At 40.3% G+C, this 20,327-nt stretch overlaps 1 protein-coding gene across 1 annotated transcript; it reads right to left on the bottom strand.

The window, feature by feature from the left end:
- Positions 1-440: 440 nt before the first annotated feature.
- LOC143624712 (uncharacterized) lies at positions 441-17,804 on the bottom strand. Its single transcript, XM_077095273.1, has 8 exons — positions 17,794-17,804; positions 17,378-17,738; positions 2,389-2,463; positions 2,066-2,298; positions 1,483-1,955; positions 1,150-1,387; positions 993-1,062; positions 441-830 (listed from the first exon to the last, which is right to left on the bottom strand). The coding sequence occupies exons 1-8, from the start codon at positions 17,802-17,804 to the stop codon at positions 441-443; spliced, it is 1,851 nt and encodes a 616-aa protein (XP_076951388.1).
- Positions 17,805-20,327: the final 2,523 nt, after the last annotated feature.

Below are 20,327 nucleotides of genomic sequence, written 5' to 3'. Positions count from 1 at the left end.
AAAGAAAAATATTTGCAAAGAAAATTTTCAAATGTTTTTGTACTATCACTTTCCCACCGCTCATGTTCTTCATACCGTTAAGCCCCAACAAATATAAAAACCTGTTTTTATAGAAAGATTTAGTAAGAAGATCAGATTTTTGTTCGTCAGTGTGAATTTTGCCAACGGTAATCAACTTCTTCTCGTAACAATCACGGATGAAGTGATACCATATATCAATATGTTTAGTTTTAAAGCGACTTACCGGGTTCTTAGTTATTGATATAGCAGCAATATTATCTACAAAAATAGAAGTAGTAAGAAATTTCAAACCGTAGTCGCGCATTCGCTGTTGTATCCATAAAACCTGAGAACAACAGCTAGAGGCGGCAACATACTCGGCATCACAGGTAGATAGCGATACTGTCGTCTGCTTCTTTCACTACCATGTCACCGAAGAATTAACAGTCGGCGGTGGTAGATTTGGCGTTCAGCTTGCAGCTTCCATAGTCAGAATCAGAAAACACTCTCAGCTCAAATACATCATCTCGAGGATACCAAAGACTGGCCCATGGACACCCCTTAAGATACCGTAGTGTCCGCTTCACTAACGTTAGGTGAGAGACCCTTGGACTAGATTGATAACGGGCGCACAAACACGTCGGATACATGATGTCTGGCCTTGAAGCAGTGAGGTACATGAGGGAGACAATCATAGAACGGTAGAGTGTTTCGTCAACCTTTTCCCCGGTGGGATCAGAACCAATTCCATGATTTAGCAGGTTAGGAGTGCTGATCGGCGACGAGTCAGCCATATTGAACTTTTTGAGGATATCCTTGACATACTTCGTCTGATGAATGAAGATACCATCAGAAAGTTTTTCAACTTACAAACCCAAGAAAAATTCCAACTCTCCCATAGCGCTCCTTTCAAACTTCGACTTCATAAATTCCTCAAAATCTTTTCACAGAACATCGTTTGTTTACCCAAAGATGATATCATCCACGTAGACCTGGACTATCAGCAAATGACCATCTACTTTCTTCGTGAAGAGTGTACAATTGACGGTGCTACGAACAAAGCTATTGTCCAACAAGCGTTGAGACAATGCGCCATACCAAGCTCTCGGGCCTTGGTGTAAACCATAAAGAGCTTTGTCGCGAAAGTACACATTGTCTTTGTGAATCGGATCAATGAACCCCGGTGGTTGTCCTACATAGGCTTCTTTACCCAATTTTCCGTTAAGGAAAACAGACTTCACATCTAACAGATAAACCTTGAACCATTTCCAAGATGCAAAGGCTAAGAAAATACTAAGCTTCAAGTCTAGCAACGGGAGCATAGACTTCGTTGTAACTGATTCCATTCCTTTGATTGAAACCAAGAACCACCAATCGAGCTTTGTTTCTGACAATTATACCAATTACATCCCTTTTGCACTTGAAAACCCACTTGGTATTAATGCATCGTTTTTTATCAGGTAGATCAACAAATTTCTATACCCCCAAGCTTTTCAAATTGCAACAATTCTTCTTGTATCGCATTAACCCAACTTTCTTCAGTCAAAGCTTGTTTATATGTCTTTGGTTTAATTTGTGAAATGAAACATTTGAATGAGAACCGGTTTTGAAGTGGAGCAACTTGAGTATAATAACAACTGAGACTTTGATCAATTTGACTTCGAGTGCGTAATCCAGTATTCAAATCCCCAAGAATATTCTCTTCTGGGTGATATGACAAAGTACAAGGAATGACTTCATCCGAAACCACCACATCAGGTTGTAGATTTGTAACATTCTCATCATTAGCCACTTCATCAGACAGCACAGGATCAGAAGTAGGTATTGGTTGAATCAAAGGCTCAATCACATAATTGTGATCTACACCATCATCGTCAAAGGAAGGTGTAGCAGGCGTATCATCAACATGGTCATCAACATCAGGTGTTGGATCATCATTAAAAGTGTAGTAATTTCTTCATTAAACCCTTCACCCAAATGTTGTTGAAATAAAAGGGTGGCCATTTCATCAGTGACTTCCTCTTCAGGAAAAGAGAAACAACTCCACAAGCTGTCATAGTCAAACATCCATGAATCGCCCTTTCTTTGATTAGGAGTAGCATATCTTTGACAGTCAACATGTTGTACTTGCATAATCCGGTTGATGCTAGGTAAGATAAACAGGTCGTAAAGGACTAGCATAACCAACAAGAAACCCTCCACAGGCTTAGCACCAAATTTACCATTAGGATCAAGAACAGTACAATTTGATCTAAACAGTTCAAGCCACTTCAAGTTCGGATTTCTACGACTAAGAAGCTCAAAACAGGTTTTGCCAAACTTCTTTACTGTTAGAACACGGTTAAGCGTGTAACACGCTGAGGCAACAGCTTCTGACTAAAAACTAACAGGTAGTTTCGAATCAGCCAACAACTCCCTAGCTGTTTCAATCAATGTCATATTCTTTCGTTCAGCAACTCCATTCTGTTATGATGTATAAGGAGCACTGAATTCATGAATAATACCACACTCATTACAGTATTGAAGCATTCGGTTGTTCCGGAACTCGGTACCATTGTCGCTTCTTATTCTTCGGATTGGCAGATTATATAACGTCTCAAGATTCTTGAATAAGATCATCAAGTTGTCGAAGGTCTCATCTTTCGATTCAAGAAACATCACCCAAAAGAAGCGTGAGTATTCATCAGTGACCACCAAAGAATAAAGTTCCCCGGTGATATTTTTGACATTCACGGGACCAAACAAATCCATATGCACCCTCTCGAAAGGTAAATTGATTGAATTGAGAGACTTCGTGTGGTGCGACTTCATTTGTTTACCCTTCTAACAAATCAAGAAATCAGTACTCAGATGAAAACCCTTAACGTTTACCCCTTCAACCTGTTGGTTGTGATCAAGATAGTTCATCTTGCGAGATTTGATGTGACCCATTCGATGATGCCATAACACAGACTCCTTTTCAGATGCTTTGGTGACAAAGCACTGTACAGTACCTTGAGTCGATGATGCAACACTCATGTTGAGCACATAAAGATCATTCTCCCTTGGTGCCTTCATCAATATCCTTTCGATCTGCTGGAATATTATACCCAGGCTTGAGAATCATACAATCTTGACTTGTAAAGTGTGTTGAAAAGCCTTTGTCACAAATTTGGGAGATACTCAACAAATTATTCTCAGGCTCCGTGATATAATTCACATTCTCAAACATCACTTTCCCATTCGATAAAGTACACTCAAAAAAAATTTGTCCTCCTTGATTTCTTGCAAACCCCACATATCCTCCTCGAATAGATTTAATATTCTTTAGCAAATTAAGAGTTCATGTCATGCGTCGAAAGGCTCCGTTATCCATAATCCAACATGAGTAATTGGATCTTGAAAGCCCATACAAAAGTAAGCAGTTAGTGTAACAAGGAAACCAAAGCCTTATTGGTCTTGGGTTGTTTCCTTTTATCAATTAAAACATCCTCTAAGTCATCATAATTATAATCAGACAATGAATCATCAGATGAACATGAACTCGATGAAACAGACTCAACAACTAGTTCAATAATTGGTTAAAAAATTTCTTCAACAAGTTTATTAGAAGACTCAGTCACTTGTTTATTAGGTGAGTTAACAATTTCCTCTTTCAATTTACCCAAGTCACTCAATTTTGCCCAAAAGAACCTTTTTTCTTATAAAAAAACATCATTTTTGTAGGTTCCCGGGCGGATCTTACACGGGATATCGCTATCTACGTAGGTGCGGAATCCCTGCGTAGGTAGTTACGAGCGTAGAATACGTAAAACAATCACACGCGATACAAACGAACACGTTATATAATATAACTTGAAACACGTCTATTACAGACTCTATCTCTCGTCTATAGACTTACTGAATTACACGTGATTAACCAAAACTACTTAACCGTAAACCCGTAGGCTATATAAATACACGACAACTTCGCCTCAGGCGAAGTTGTCAGTAACTTCGCTCGTTGAACAAGTTCGCCTAGGCGAACTTGTCGACAACTTCGCTTGTTCAACAAGTTCGCCTAAGCGAACTTGTTGACAACTTCGCTTACATACATAAACATAAACTTAAACATAATTACATTACAGACTCGATTACAAATGCTAGACTATGAACTACTGACATTTATGTACCAACAGACTCCCCCTTGGCAGTAGCTTCATATCTTGATCTTCAAAGCTTGTGTTTTGTAATCTCTCGTCTTCTCTCTTCATCTCTTCAAGCATGCACACCCTGTCTAACACATACAGAAACCAACTTCTGGTACTTCTTAGCTTCCTCTTTCCAAGCAGGAATGTAGAAAATCTTCTTAGCATGTAGTACCTGCAAGTCAGCTTGAGACAGATTGACTAAGTGCATAGGATCATACACTCTCATGATCTCTTGCTCATCTTCATCCTCCATGACCGCTTCAGCAGTTTCACAATCCACGTACCACCACTTCAAGTCTTTCAAGACGTTCTTGGGCATCACCTTCATCGGCACTTCTTTTAAATGACGGACTGGTTTATACTTCATAACCATCCATGGTTTGCCGTCTGCCCTCATCCCTCTATCTTTGTCTTCTACTAATTTCCCTTTCCGAGGCTTCAGAAGTTCAAACTTTTTATCTTTAATGGCCTCCTTCCAAACAATTTTCCCAATTACTCTCGCCATGTTATCATCACTTCTGTTTATCAGCCCCAGTCTTGCTAAGTCTTTCACCTCACACTCCGGTAAGGTATTCAGGGATCTTAACATTTTCTTGAAGTACTGAATGCCGTCGTAACGTTTGATCACAAATAGTTTCAACTCTTCATCGTACAACCAGCATATGATTCCCTTCTTTGATTCTGCATATCCCTTTATATTATACGACTTTTTGAACATCGTCGGTACTGCTGGCTTCTTCGTCTTTACAAACCACTGAGCGCAGCCTTCCTTCCAGTTTGGCTGATCTTCCCACTCAGTGTTGTCAACCACAGCATCTTCACATATAGTCGACTGTTCAACCACAGGGATCTCATGCTCTACATTTTCTTCAACAATCTCTCCTTCTTCTATCACATTCTCAACCACAATTTCTGCACCAATCTTTTCGATCTCATCGATTGGCAGAACATCATCTTCATTTATGAACTCATCATCCTCTAACATATCGTCTATCTCTTTCAGCGCATCAATCAAATCATCAACAATCTCAACATCTTCAACCTCATCCACATCATCACCAACAGCAACCACATCATCACCAGATGCAGACTCCCCCTCAGCTGTGGAAGCCCCAAGAGCTATAGTAGTTCTTGGCAACTCACCACCTGCATCTTTCGATGCATTGGGATCATCGTCTCGGTCTTCTCTTCTTTTGGTCCTCAGCTCATCTCCTCTACAGCTCATCTCCCCCTTAGATGCCAAGAACACCTTCAAGGCATCTATAACTTTCCCGTGCTCGACCAGGAGGGATGCCTGCAGTTGATTTGCTTCCACTAGGCTTTGAATAGTCTTGGACTGCTCAGCTACAATCCGCTCTAGTGAAGCTATTCGTTCCGAGTCTGAAGTGGGCGTGACCGCAGGTGGTACCGTACCCGATAACCCTGCAGTAGTGGTGACCGTAGACTCGACAAATCGTGCTACTACCACCGATGGAGTAAGCGTTTGAGGTGGTAGAGACACAATTGCTGGAGTCGACGTCTGGACGGCCGTGATCGATGGAATGTCAGCCGACGATGTAGCCACTACGGGAACAACCGTAGCGCTTGTACTAGATACCTGCACAGAGGTAGGAACAATGGACATACCAGACAGGGCAGGTGGAGCAAAACGTACCAACCGTGAAGTCTCTCCAGCTCCTACACCCATACATGTCCTTTCCCTTCGTGAACGCTTTCTCACCAGCTGCACAGCTTCTTCTTCATCATCTTCCTCGTCGTCGTCGTCAACAGTTCTCTTTTGTTTCCCAACTGTTCTCTCATGCGTTACCATCATCCTTCTAGCCTCTTCCATCACATCATCAAAATCAGCTTGTGGACCCGAGACTTGAATATTCTCTTGTGGATCAACTCGGTCCATATCAAACAATCCTTGCCCGCCGAACATGGCGTCAAGGTCAATCTCTGCAGCTGACAAAGCAGCAGATACAGCAGGCGCAGCTGATACAGCCTGGGGTGCTGCCGCCTGTTGTGGTCTTGGGTCTCTGAACTCGACCCCTGCCGCAGGCATATACTCCGGGTTTATAAGGTACCCGAAGAGCGGAGTATGCCTGGGACGCAGCTCAGGCTTGCTTCGTGCGCTGGAAGTGCGACACTGTGCAAAGATACGTTTTGTCACACTTTCCACGTATCGAATAGGGCGTCGTTGAGGCAGCGTCGGAGCCACATGATTGAAAATCATCTGTAGGAATCGTGGATACATTGTAAACCGCTCACGCGCCACAGCCCTTCGTTGCCTATCGATCTCGTAAAAGATCATCTGGCTGAAAGAATATCTTTTATTATAAGTCAACGCAGTCATAGCAGACTGCATTGTCGCACCCATACCATCAGTGCCTGCCTTCCGTCCTGACATACATACGATCATGACGTGCATAAGGAAGCGCCACTGATCTAAAAGGAATCCCTTCCTCCGTTGTGTGTCCCCTAAGGGACCAGAATACCCCATCCTGAGAAACGCCCCATCACGGAATGGCGCAACAAACTCCGTTGGGTCATCCCTCGTCTCTACACCAAACCGCAACGCCACCCGTATTTGTTTAGAAGAAAACTGAACAACCTGACCGTTTACGGTGGCTCGCATAACCAGGGGCTCAACCCGGCAATCGTACTCTACCGTCTGCCAAAAGTCTTCAATATTCGGTAGGGAAATAGGCAGGGTAGTTGTTATTGCGTGATATATCCGTGAGCGCAGAAGAAAAGTAATTATCTCCCTATAGTCCTCCACGCCCTTTGCATCTGGGTCAAGTGTTATGAACTGGTTATGAGCTGGGAAGAATTGTCTGTGATCATCACCGTCATCACCTGCACCTCCTGCACTTCCAACAGCAGCCATATCTGCACTAAACGAACCAAGTTAGATAAACGTTAAAGTGTTACACAAGTTCGCTTGATTACCAGGAGCGAAGTTGTGATCAAACCTGTATAGGCGAAGTTAAAGGTGAGGCAAAGTTGGGAACAACTTCGCTTCATCTTTAAGTTCGTCTAATTAATTTTGAAGTAAAATGGTCTGGGCGAAGTTAGTGATAACTTCGCCTCTACACAACATCGCCTCAGGCGAAGATAAGGGTTAGGCGAAATTAAGCCTCAGGCGAAGTTGCGGATAACTTCGCCTCAGGCGAAATTAATCGTCAGGCGAAGTTGCGGATAACTTCGCCGAAACCCTAACTTCGCCTGAACTGAATCGGCGACTGTTAGCATTCCAAACATCCGGAAATCCGATGTTCCGGTAAAATTGACGATGAAGAACTCAATAACACTTGGTATTAAGGTTATGTGGACGAAAAGTTTGTCCATGAACACTTTAAACACAAGTTATAAAAGTCGGTTTTGAATCCGACGGACCAAGATCTCGAAGCGGTCGACATAAAGTTTGATAAACAAGAAAAAACAGCTAACACGATGTACCGATAACACATACCGTGAAACGGTAACTGAAACTGAGAACAAAGAAAGAAATCGAAATCGAAAAGATCAAGTTCGCTGAAATATCGGAGAACAAGTTCGCTGTATATTGTAAATAATGAAAATTTACTGTTTGAAATCCTTATATAGGGTCAGAGTTGGTCAGGCGAAGTTATGGATAACTTCGCCTAGGCGAAGTTATCCACAAGTTCGCCTGATTCAACAACTTCGCCTATATTTTCATAACCAAACCTTATAATTTTGAACAATTTGAATTAACTCTTTAAAACTTCCCGACATGATCAATTCTAAGTAACCAGTTAAAAAATAATACAACTACAAAACTAAGAAAAACTTATAAAAATTTAACGAATAAGGGATCAAATTTCAGTCTAGTCAGGGACCACCATGTTTTAGAAAAGATCCTAACGGAATCATACTAACTCCGTGACTGTCACATAGATCCGTGTTTAGCTGTATTATGACATAGAGAAACAGGTTGTACACATGTAAATAACTTATAGTGGTTTTCATCGTTTCTGTGATACGAGTTAAGTTCAATTAAGCTCAAAAAATAAGTGGGCAACAACTCAGAGATTTTGATGCCTCCTATCTATTCTCAAAGCGTATTTGGCTTTCCCCAAGTCACCCCGAATTGACTTCGACCAATAGTGTCTGATTAACTTGTAAGTATTCTTTGTCTGCTTCCCGTAGTCATTCTTACTCCATGATTGAGAAGTCTTGATATCTTGAACTCTCGAATGTTACAATAACTCATAAGTACTAATTTTTTTTTTTTTTTTTTTTTTTTTTTAACAAACATACTTATAGACTTCAGAGTAATAAACAACTGCAAGTCCCGAATCTGGATCACTTCAGTGTCTTGAAACGCCTTCTTCACGGGAATCAGAACACTTAAGGGCTCGTGTATGACTGGGTAATCACTTTTCTGCCTATCATGCGGAAAGATATAAACGAAGACATGAAAAACTCTTAAGTAGTTTCCACGTAAAATCAAGTATATTTAGTTTGTATCACATATACTTTTACACACCATTAAGAATTTACCTTGACATACAATGACTGTTCTAATGCCTTTTAAGCTTAAGAACTTCACTAGTTAAGCACACAAAATTAGTATAAACATCATTTTCCAAGGTTGGATCAATTTCCTGTGAAACATAGCAAATGAACTTCTTACGAAGTATTAGACTTGAAATGTAATTTCATTTCCCACAAGAAATTTTGACTTCAATCGCCCCGATCACGTCAAAGTCTTCAGGTAAACGGCAATCCTGAAGATCCAATGGATCAACTGGACGGACCACATACAAGTATGTGTCCTTCTAACTAAGTATGACCGACTAATTTTCAGCGACAGAAAGAAAACACATCATAACCGCCCCGGTCACTTTCAGTCATCTGGTTAATGGCGACCCTCATTCTCTACAAGTAGAAACGAGGACCAAAACATATCCGAGGATATGTCCATCAAACTGAGGTAACCGACTAATTTTAAGCAATAGTGACGTTTTTTTTTTTTTTTTTTTTTTTTTCAATAAACACAAAAAAACATGGTTACTCGGGATTGATCATCCCGTTCAGCTCAATTAGGTTTTGAAATCTGGATTTATCAAACGCTTTTGTAAATAAATCAGCGAAATTTTCTAGCGTATCGACCTTTTCAACCTTAATCAGTTTCTTCTCAGCACAATCCCGTATGAAATGATGACGAATGTCAATATGTTTAGTTTTACTATGTTTCACGGGATTGTTAATTACTGAGATGGCAGCAGTGTTATCAATAAAAATAGGAGTGAGTAAGAAATTCAGACCATAGTCGCGCAATTGTTGCTGAATCCACAAAACCTGAGAGCAGCAGTTGGATGCTGCCATATATTCAGCTTCGCACGTAGAGATTGCGACTGATGTATGTTTCTTGCACTGCCAGGAAACTAATCTTCCACCGAGAAACTGACATCCTCCTGTTGTCGACTTCCGACTCTGATTGCACCCTCCATAATCAGAATCTGTATAAGCAACCAGTTCCACGTCTCCTCCCTTCGGGTACCACAACCCTAGCTTCGGCTTGCCTTTGAGATACCGCAGAATCCTCTTCACACCCTTCATGTGAGATTCCTTTGGGTTTGCCTGAAAACGAGCACAAAGACAAACAGCAAACATTATATCAGGCCTAGAAGCAGTCAAATACATCAAAGAACCTATTATAGCCCGATACTGAGTTGGGTCCACATCTGCGTCACCGTCTATTTCAGCTCCCAACTTGTGGTTGACGCAAATTGGAGTGTCAAATGGAGAACAGTCCTCCATCTTGAAGCGCTTGAGGACATCATGAACATATTTTGTTTGATGAATGAACATCCCATCCTTCTTTTGATCAACCTGCAATCCTAAAAAGAACGTTAGTTCACCCATAGCACTCATCTCAAATCTTTTCTTCATGACGGCCTCAAATTCCTGACACATGGAGACTCTTGATGCAGCAAATATGATGTCATCCACGTAGACTTGAACTAGCAGGAATTCACTTCCATCTCTCTTCACAAACAGTGTGCTGTCAATCAAACCCCTTTCAAAACCATTCTCTAGCAAGTAGTCCGATAACGTTGAATACCAGGCACGAGGTGCCTGATGTAATCCATACAGCGCCTTGCTCAACTTGTACACGTGATCAGGAAAGTCTGGGTCAGGAAAACCCGGAGGTTGCTCAACATACACAACCTCATCAACTTTCCCATTGAGGAACGCACTCTTCACGTCCAACTGAAACACTTTCATCTTCTTAAAAGCAGCAAACGCCAAAAACAATCTTATCGCTTCCAACCTGGCCACCGGAGCGAACACTTCATTATAATCTATCCCCTCTTGCTGATTAAAACCTTTAACGACCAGCCTCGCCTTGTTTCTTATAATAATCCCCTTTTCATCTCTCTTGCACTTAAACACCCATTTTGTGCCTATCGCATGCACATTCCTTGGTTTTTCAACCAAAGTCCAAACGTCCATCTTCTTAAATTGAGCCAACTCTTCTTGCATGGCCTCGACCCACGAGCTGTCCTTAAGAGCCATTTGATAATTTTTCGGTTCAATCTGGCTAATAAAGCATGAGTACAAACATTAGTTCATTATACCCGTTTCCTTAATGCTTGTATAAACACAGGTGTGCTCATTCAAGCTACTTCTGGTTTGTACACCGGAGGACACATCACCTATAACATTCTCCAAAGGGTGTTCTTTGTGAATTCTCGTGGTCGGAACAGCACCGACATGCAAATTATCTTCTAAATTAGAAGAGAGCTCATCAATGGTTGTTTCAGGCTGAGAGTGAAATGGATTGATAAACTCTTCTTCAGGAGAGACAGCAGGGGAACCGATAGAATTTGATGAGGAAGGTTGACAATCATCAAATAGCTGTCTATGAGCCAAATTTTCCTCCTCATCTAGAATCATCTTCGTAGCAACACGTTCTTCTTCTTCTGTACAAAACAAATCAGGTATGTTAAAAGACTTGAAGAGCCTATCATAGTCGAAAATCCCAGGAGGTCCGATGCTTGGTCTTGGCGATCTGTAACTCGTAATGTCGGTGTTACATACCACCTCAACCTTGCCGTTCGTTGTATTAAAGACACGCCTGTTGGGAGTCCCAACTTCATAGCCGACTAAGATTCCTTCATCGGCTGCTTCACCAAACTTTGAATGTGCCTTTAAAATTGAACACGGGGACCCGAAAGCTTCAAGTCCACACAAATTGGGCTTTCTCCCATGCATAAGCTCGTAGCATGTTTTATTAAGTCTTTTTACCGTTAAAACTCTATTCAGTACATAGCAAGCTGTAGAAACAGCTTCAGCCCAGAACACCACCGGAAGCTTCGAATCAGCCAGCATAGTTCTGGCTCCTTCAATTAAAGTTCTATTCTTCCTTTCAGCCACTCCATTCTGTTGCGGAGTATACGGAGCGCTGAATTGGTGTTCAATCCCTCTTGACAGACAGAAGATCTCCATTTCAAAATTTTTAAACTCGGAACCATTGTCACTTCTGATGAACTTCACTCGTTTATCCATAATGTTCTCAACTTTGGTAATCAGATTCTTCACCATTTGAGCCGTTTCGTCCTTTGATTTCAGGAAGTATACCCACGAGTATCGTGAGTAGTCATCAGTGATCACCAAGCAATAAGTTGTACCACCTAGACTTCTTACATTCACAGGACCGAAGAGATCCATGTGAAGCAGCTCTAGTGTACTGGCAATTGAATTTACTTTCTTGGTGAGATGGGACTTCTTGTGCTGCTTTCCCTTTTTGCACGCAAGACATTTGTCTTCAAAATTGAAACTTTTTAAGGGAACACCCAACACAAGCCCATGTCTGACAATATGGTTCATCTTCCGAAGATGAATGTGCCCCATTCTCCTGTGCCACAGTTCAGATTCCGATTCGCTTGCTTTCGTCAAAAGACACGATTCTTCTGTTGACATTTCAGTTGAACTTAAATCCATCATATACGTATTTCGATCACGTGGAGCCTTCATTACTATCCACTCCTCTGGTATTTGAAAACCAGGCTTCAACACAATCGCATCAGTCTTTGTGAAGTGTACGGTATAATCTTTATCACAAATCTGCGACACACTCAGCAGATTGTGCTTCAGTTCTTCAACAAAGTTCACATTTTCTAACGTCATCTTCCCGTTAGTTACCGTACCCCTTCCTGTTATTTTGCCTCCACTCTCACCGGCAAAACTGACTCTCGCTCCTTGAACAGGTTTTAAATCTTGTAACAAATCCTTGTTACCAGTCATGTGCCGGGAACAGCCGCTGTCCACAACCCAAAGATTATTGGAAGCCCTGTTCAACTGTTCCTGCACAAACAAAAGAGATTATTAAAATTTGGGGACCCAAGACCTCTTGGTCTTGGGTCGATTAACCTTCTTAACAGAACTCACACACCTTGGCTGACCAAAGTTAGCATTAGAAAAATTTCCACGAGTCCTAACAGGACACCTCCTTGGAGACTGATAGTGAGGCCAACCAAACCGACGTACATTAAGAGAATCAAAAGAATTATAGCATTTGGTTTGGTTATTAGTAGTGTAAAAACGAGATGTGTTTCTTTGAAAACCTGTATTATTTCTCAAATTTGAATGGTTTTCATTTTTAACATTCAAACGATTACCAAAAACCTTAGTCTCAGTTTTCAAGGGCCTCACCTCTCTTAAACGCTGCTTCAGAGGGCAATCAGCAACAAGGTGCCCTGTTTGATTACATCTAAAACAACACCTATGTTCAGCTTTCTTTTCAGCAGATGTTTTAGATGTGGAGGCAGTATTACCAACCGTACGTCTCACATAAGGTGGGACATATGGGTTGAGTGGAGTACTCCTTTTAGTTGATTTAACTTTTTCTCCACTAGTGGGTAATACTTCCTTCTCTTTTGTCTTACCCGACTCGGATGACTTATCCGAATCAGATGAGACTGGACTTGAAATAGAAATTTTAACTTTTGAGACAGGCGAACTTGTTTCGCCTTTATTAACTTCCGGTACTTTACCAGTTTCCTTAGCAGGACCTGTCTGATCAGCTACAAAATTAACAGATTCATGAACACTAGGATTGAAAGTATAATTATGGTTATAAGGTGGTGGAACCTCATGGTAACCAATTCCTCCCCTCTTAGGTGAGGAACCTTGATCACTAACGAGGTGATCAAGAATAGCAGAGGAATTCCGGAATTGCTCCAGTTTCCTATTTAGTTCCACCACTTTTACCTGGTGATCAGCAATCTGTTTTTCTTTCTCAGCGATTAACTTGGTTTTCTCTTCTAAAACCTCGTAGCTTAGATCGATCACATCAATTTTCTCAGCTAATTTTATTTTTAAACTTTTAATGTCTTTTTCACAAGCTTTAATTTTTATTTTATAATTATTTTCTCTTGTCTTTGTGAAGTGATGATCTTCTTTCAAGGTTTTAAATTCGGCATCCAACTTAACATACTGATCAGTAATTGTAGCAAGCTGTTCAGACAAGTTCTCACATTTAGTACAGATAGGTTTAGTACATACCTCGGAGTTCTGGTCATTAGCCATGAAAGCTTTTTCATTTTCAGCAGCTTTCATACATTCTTCAGCTGCAACCTTCGCCATGTGTGCCTGCTCAAAGAGTTCTCCAGAGAACATGTTCCAGTTGTATTCACCAGCATCAGACATCATGGCATTATTCCCATTGTTATTTCCACTTTGCTGTGTAGTCCTCCCCTGACTACGTTCTACACGTGCATTAGTGCACTCCTTTGCAAAGTGTCCATTTTGTTGACAATTGTAACACCTCACCCTTGACTTATCAAATCCTGGCTTTCCACCTACGAACTTTCTGCCAGTCTTCTTCATGAAACGCTTCACTCTTCTGACTATCATCGCCATCTGCCACTGCAGATCCATCTCCTCCAGATCATCAGGATCGATCTGGTTATAGTCTTCTTCCAAAGCAGCAGGGTCCACAATCTTCCCTTGTATGTAGTTCTCGTAAGAAGCAATAAAAGATGCATAGAGTGCAAACTGCTCTTCAGCAGATTTGACACTCATTGGCATCTAAGAGTAGTTATTGCTTGAAGCACTGGGAGAGAAACTACTCTTGGATGCTTGAGGTTTCGAAGCACTTGATCCTCCAGCAACAAAGCAAACATCACCGTTCATGTTTACTGACACATTTCCTTCATGAGAAGAGTTAGAACCTGACTCTCCTTTGGAGTAGTAAGTAGCAGATTCAGACTTCGAACTTGAGCCTGAGTTAACTTTGGCACCATACATACCAGGGTCTTGAACCTAATCCGTTGGTGTCTCTTTACAAACCATATTAAGCTCAAAGGTTCTGAGCTTGTTTACTGCTGTCTCCAAGTCATAATCAGGAAAGTCTTTGTCTTCCCTCATTAGAACAGTGTACATTTCCCACTTCGGTGGGAGAGCATCGAGAAGCTTCTCAACTATTTCCTCCTCTCTGTAAGCAATAGAATAGTTGTTCAGCTCTGTCATTAGATGATAATATCGGGTGATAATATCATCGAGCGATTCGTTCTTCAAATACTTGAAGACAGAGAACTGAGTCTTTAACAGCTTAATCTTCAAGGCACGAATCCCACGTTCCCTTCGAATCTATTCTCAAGAGCATCCCAAAGCTCTCGTGCAGAAGTGTACTTCCTGAATGTATGGAGAATCTCTTGAGGAAGAGCCATAGTAATTGCAGCATGGGCCTTGCTCTCGGCCTCATACATCTTTTTCTCTTCTTCCTCCATCTTGCTGTACTTCTTTACCACATCCCGACCTTCGTATTCCATTGTCGGTGGAATATATCCATCCTGGATGCACACCCACATCTTTGCATCCTGGTATTTAATATACTGAATGAACCTATCCTTCCACGCCACAAAGTCAGTTCCTTTCATCAACCTTGGGGCCTTAGTAGCCGACCCCGCTTCAACTTCCATTTTGACTAACTCTGAGATGTTAATCAGCGACATCTTCTCGAAAACAAGAAAAACCCGAAAAAAACAAAAATTCTTCCAAACAGTACTATAGGCGAAGTTAAGGATAACTTCGCTTAAGTGTTAACTTCGCTGGAAAATCCTTAAATTCGCGTGACTTGGCGAAGTTGAGAATAACTTCGCTTAAGATAAGCGAACTTAGGAGGTAAGCGAAGTTGATGATAACTTCACTTAGGCGAACTTATGAGGTAGGCGAAGTTGTGGATAACTTCGCTCAACCTAATATCTTCGCCGAAACCCTACTTCCAGCGTCGGCAACTTCGCCTGAAGAACAACAACTTCGCCCGAAGAACACTGAAAATATTCAGATATGTTTTCGACGATTTAGCAGTTTCCGGTCGGTGTGACGGCTTGAATATGACGGTATAAGGTGAGTATAACACAATATCAACGAAAACGCGTCCCGCGAATAGGTCAAACGAGACGTTTTCTACACCCGCGTGAAATCCCGAACCACACAATCGAGCCAAAGCTCTGATACCAATTGTAGGTTCCCGGACGGATCTTACACGGGATATCGCTATCTACGTAGGTGCGGAATCCCTGCGTAGGTAGTTACGAGCGTAGAATACGTAAAACAATCACACGCGATACAAACGAACACGTTATATAATATAACTTGAAACACGTCTATTACAGACTCTATCTCTCGTCTATAGACTAACTGAATTACACGTGATTAACCAAAACTACTTAACCGTAAACCCGTAGGCTATATAAATACACGACAACTTCGCCACAGGCGAAGTTGTCAGTAACTTCGCTCGTTGAACAAGTTCGCCTAGGCGAACTTGTCGACAACTTCGCTTGTTCAACAAGTTCGCCTAAGTGAACTTGTTGACAACTTCGCTTACATACATAAACATAAACTTAAACATAATTACATTACAGACTCGATTACAAACTCTAGACTATGAACTACTGACATTTATGTACCAACAATTTTTCTTAACTTTTGAAGATTCACCTACTTAAAAAATCTTTTTAACAAGTTCCTTATCTACACCCCTTTTTAAAATCTTGATGGGTGGAGATGTAGATATTACCAATGGAACTTTCACATGTGATTTTTTGTTCACCCCACATGTTTCCTTTCTTGAGAGAATCTCTTAGGACATGAATAAAATAAATGTCTCTCTTCATTAAAACAGAAACATTTCCTACTATCAACAAACTTATTAATAGGATGAACATGATTCTCTTCTCTCTCTCTCTCTCTTTCAGCTTTGAGTCTGTAAAACTCAACATTGGATTGTTTACTAATGATGGCCTCTTTATGTTCTTCAGAGGTCTCACCTTTAACAAACACAATCTTTTGAAAACCATCTTGGGATTTTAGAGACTCATTGCTTTCCTCCTTGAACCCAATACCTTTTCTCTTATAATAAATACTGGTTTTAGCAAATTTTGAATTTTGATTACCATTTTTCACATTCGATTGACTTTCAGCTCTGGTTTTAGCAAACTGATTACTAGTTTTATGAGTTTCACTTGGATTATCGGTTTTAACACTTTTTGAGGTTTAATTTCTGTTTAAGACAACACAAATTCAGCGGCTTGTCTTCCAACCTCACTCTCACATTCAGAACTGTGAGGAGAATTACTAGTTTGCCCATCACATGACAGAGATGATGAAATATCATGTTGAGTGGCAGATTAGGCACCACATTCAACGCCTTAAGAATTCAGGAGAATTCAGGTTCCTTCGGAACATAAGAGCTCACTGAATATGACAAAGCCTATAAAACAACGAGCTACTATCATTTCTTCATTATAGATTGAGATCTTCTTCGAACTTAATGCACAAAAAATTGGTGGTAGAACAACATGATACTTCGTTACCTATTTTGGAACAATGTGATCTAGGACATATGATTAGGCGGAATAACTTTTAAGTTTTGTTTCAACCCTTTCGTTCTCAATTTTAGTTAGTTGAAGTTCTCTTTTAAGTTCCGCTTTTTCATCAATATGCCTATTGATGGCAATCTATTTATGTTCAATCGTGTGCTTAAGCATTAAGATCGTTTTCCCATCTTGTAGGATTTTCACCCACAAGTTCTTCTCACACAATTGAAGTTTATCATGATCTTCTTTTATACTTTGATAATCAAAAAAAATTTTGTTATAGTCGGATATTAAATAATTAATCACAAATTATTTTTCATCATAAGACTCACAAATACGTTTTACCTCTTGAGTAGAAAATGTTACCTGTCCAGCCATGTTTGCATGAAGAGTGGAGCTACTAGGAGCATCTTCTCTTCTTACTTTAACAACTGTCGCTGGAACACCTTTAGTTGGCACAATTTCTTCACTTATTTCTTCAATACTTGAATCCACTTGAGATTCTTCAGATACAGTCTCGTCTTCATCATCAACTCTAAAATCAATATTTCCATGTGGTACTTCTTCACCATTAAACCAACCTGCAAAACTTTCATACACATCAGGAGGTGAAAATGATTGAAAGAATTCATTTGGAATAGAATCAAAACTTTTAGGAGATTTTGTAGTCTCATCACAAGATCCATCACTCTCAGTCTGGTCATCATCCTTGATTCCACTGCTACACCTGCATTTACAAAGTTTACCTGCACCGATTCTCCAGCTTGATCCTCACCAAATACTTCAGCAACATTTTACGTGAACAATCGTATTTCGGTTGAAACCTTCATCCAATTGTGCATGACACGCTTTAGATGGCGAGGCTTCTGACTTCTTTGATGATTCAGCCGGTGCAGGAGAACTCTAATGATAAATGGCCTCTTTGTTGTAGTCTCGACTAAAAGGATTAGGACTTGTCTCCCCAACTTATGGATTCGTGCATTCCCTTTTGAAGTGTCCTTTCTCTTTGCAACGAAAACTCCTCACCTTGGACTTATCAAAACCCAACTTTGAAGTTGTCCCATCCAAACAATTTTTGCCAGTGATTTCCCAAAACCTTTGTGTTCTTCGGACAACACTTGCCATAGACCAACGAATATCTAACATTTCCATCTCCTCAGGGTTAATTTAATCATAATTCTCTTTAGTCATATTGTAATTCCAAATTATCTCAGCTATTAAACACTCATATGACTCCAAGACGGATCCTAGAAACGCCATATGCTCTTGAACATTTTCATCTGTTAGTCCATTTATTTCGTTTATGTTCACAGCAATATTGCATTGCATAACACCGTATGAAATTGAGGGTTTAGGGGATTGATCAGGAACAGAGTATGTAGGAACAATGTTGGTAGGAGCATAGTTGGTTCCAGTGTAGGAGCTTGTGTAATGAGGTATGCTTGACGATTGAGAACTTCCCTCAAAATTACTATTTGTGACAAAAAGCAGTTTAAATCTTTGGGCTAGGAGCTACAACAGATTGAGATGCATTGAAATATAAATCGATGTCTTGCGTTACAGCATTACTCTTCATCTTTTGCCTCTCTCAAATTTCTAAATTTCTTTATTCCAAGTTTTCAATGAATAGAGCTAGTGTCAATCTTGCATGGTTAATCGGGTTTGATTGTAGAATCATAATGAAAGTATCCCATTCATCAGATGACGAATCAGCAAGCTTATCAATGTATTCATACTCTTGCTTATCAATTCCCAAACGCTTCATCTCATTCATTAAATGACAATACATTTCAATCAATTGTGCCATTGATTCACCTTTGACCATAGCGAATATATCAAACTCTTTCTTTAAAAGACCAATCTTGGACTTTCTTATCAGGTCCCTCGATTTCAGCTGGATCTTACTTAATCATGTCATAACTCACACAGATTAATGTGCCGACAAGAGAGTTAATGATGGGTTACTATATTTAGAAAGATATCCGTTTGTTAAAGGCGGAATCAATAACAAACATACGGTTGCAATGAATAATCAAAGGTAGAAAGCACACACAGGATTCACTCAAAAGATTTCCATCTATATAATTTTCATCATACAAAGTGGATAATCGATTTAGGGTTTTTGGAATCCTAGGACAGCCGTCACACGATATATTTTATCTCAATAAATGTGTCTGTCTATCCTTTTTCGTGTGTGTTTTTGGGCGGCGTGCCTTAAACATTCTATTTATAGGCCTGCCACCCTATGACAGCTGTCATTCCTTCTAGAAACCCTAAATACAACGTACATATCCAAATTACATATTCAAAATAAACTAAGTGTAAAATAAGTCTTCCGGGTAGGCTTTACAACATTCTTCATTCTCCGAGAACGCTTTGTACTCTGCCATCCTTTGGACTTGGTAACATAGAAGTGTGCTCGAAATCCGTTTCCAGGTAGACTTTACTTGAAGAGTATTTTACCAAGTAAAATACTCACCGGGTAGACTTCAGTCTTCTTGGTTTTGTCAAACTTTGCCCGACAAATCCTTACGAGCAACCTTGTTCTTCAATGATCCATTTCAGCTCTTTGCTGTAAAATAACTTATTAGCAAAGTGTACTCGGGAGTACTGTTCCTTGCTTGAGTTGAACCTTGCCCGATATTACTTAGATATTCCTTTAGATCATCAAGCATACTTGGACCATACTTATTAATGAATACCTTGACCGGTCTTCCAATCAGTTGGCTTCTTGGACTTGGTTAACCAAACCTTACTCGGAAGAGTAATATACTTGGCTCTGAAAAACAGACTTGCTTGATAAAGTGAACCTTGCCCGAATTTACATAAACTAGTGTACCTTGCCCGGCAATGCACTAATTTGCAAACCTTGCTCGGATATCCACTAAAGAAGACTTCTTGAAGTAAACCTTGCCCGATAGACAAAATATCGTACCCGGCTAAGTAAAACCTTGCTCGGGTGTCTAAGGTGTGCCCGGATCCATACTTAGCGAATTCTGAGGAGGTTGAGAAGATTCCAATCTTCCATATACTTCATTCTGGTCAAATCGTTGACTCAACAATCTCTCCCTTAGGTCAATTGTTTGACTCAACAATCTCCCCCTAGATTGGAACACCTCAGCTGACCCAAAACATTTCTATGGTTACTTACACTTAGCAAAAATACACATCAAATCAAAAATCAAAATTACATATTCAAATAACATAAGCAAATTACATAATCAAAAAATTGTCCGAAGACATTACAAAACAAAGCCTATTCTATTGATCTTGTCTCTTTCTTGCATTATGAATGGCTTGTCTTCGATTGATAATC

Source organism: Bidens hawaiensis, unplaced genomic scaffold (assembly GCF_021521415.1).
Source record: "Bidens hawaiensis isolate Kalapana, Puna unplaced genomic scaffold, B.hawaiensis_p1.1 tig00003956_1, whole genome shotgun sequence".
Lineage (NCBI taxonomy): Eukaryota > Viridiplantae > Streptophyta > Magnoliopsida > Asterales > Asteraceae > Bidens > Bidens hawaiensis.
Note: the sequence above shows the minus strand (reverse complement) of the source record. Positions and strands in the feature narration are given on the sequence as shown.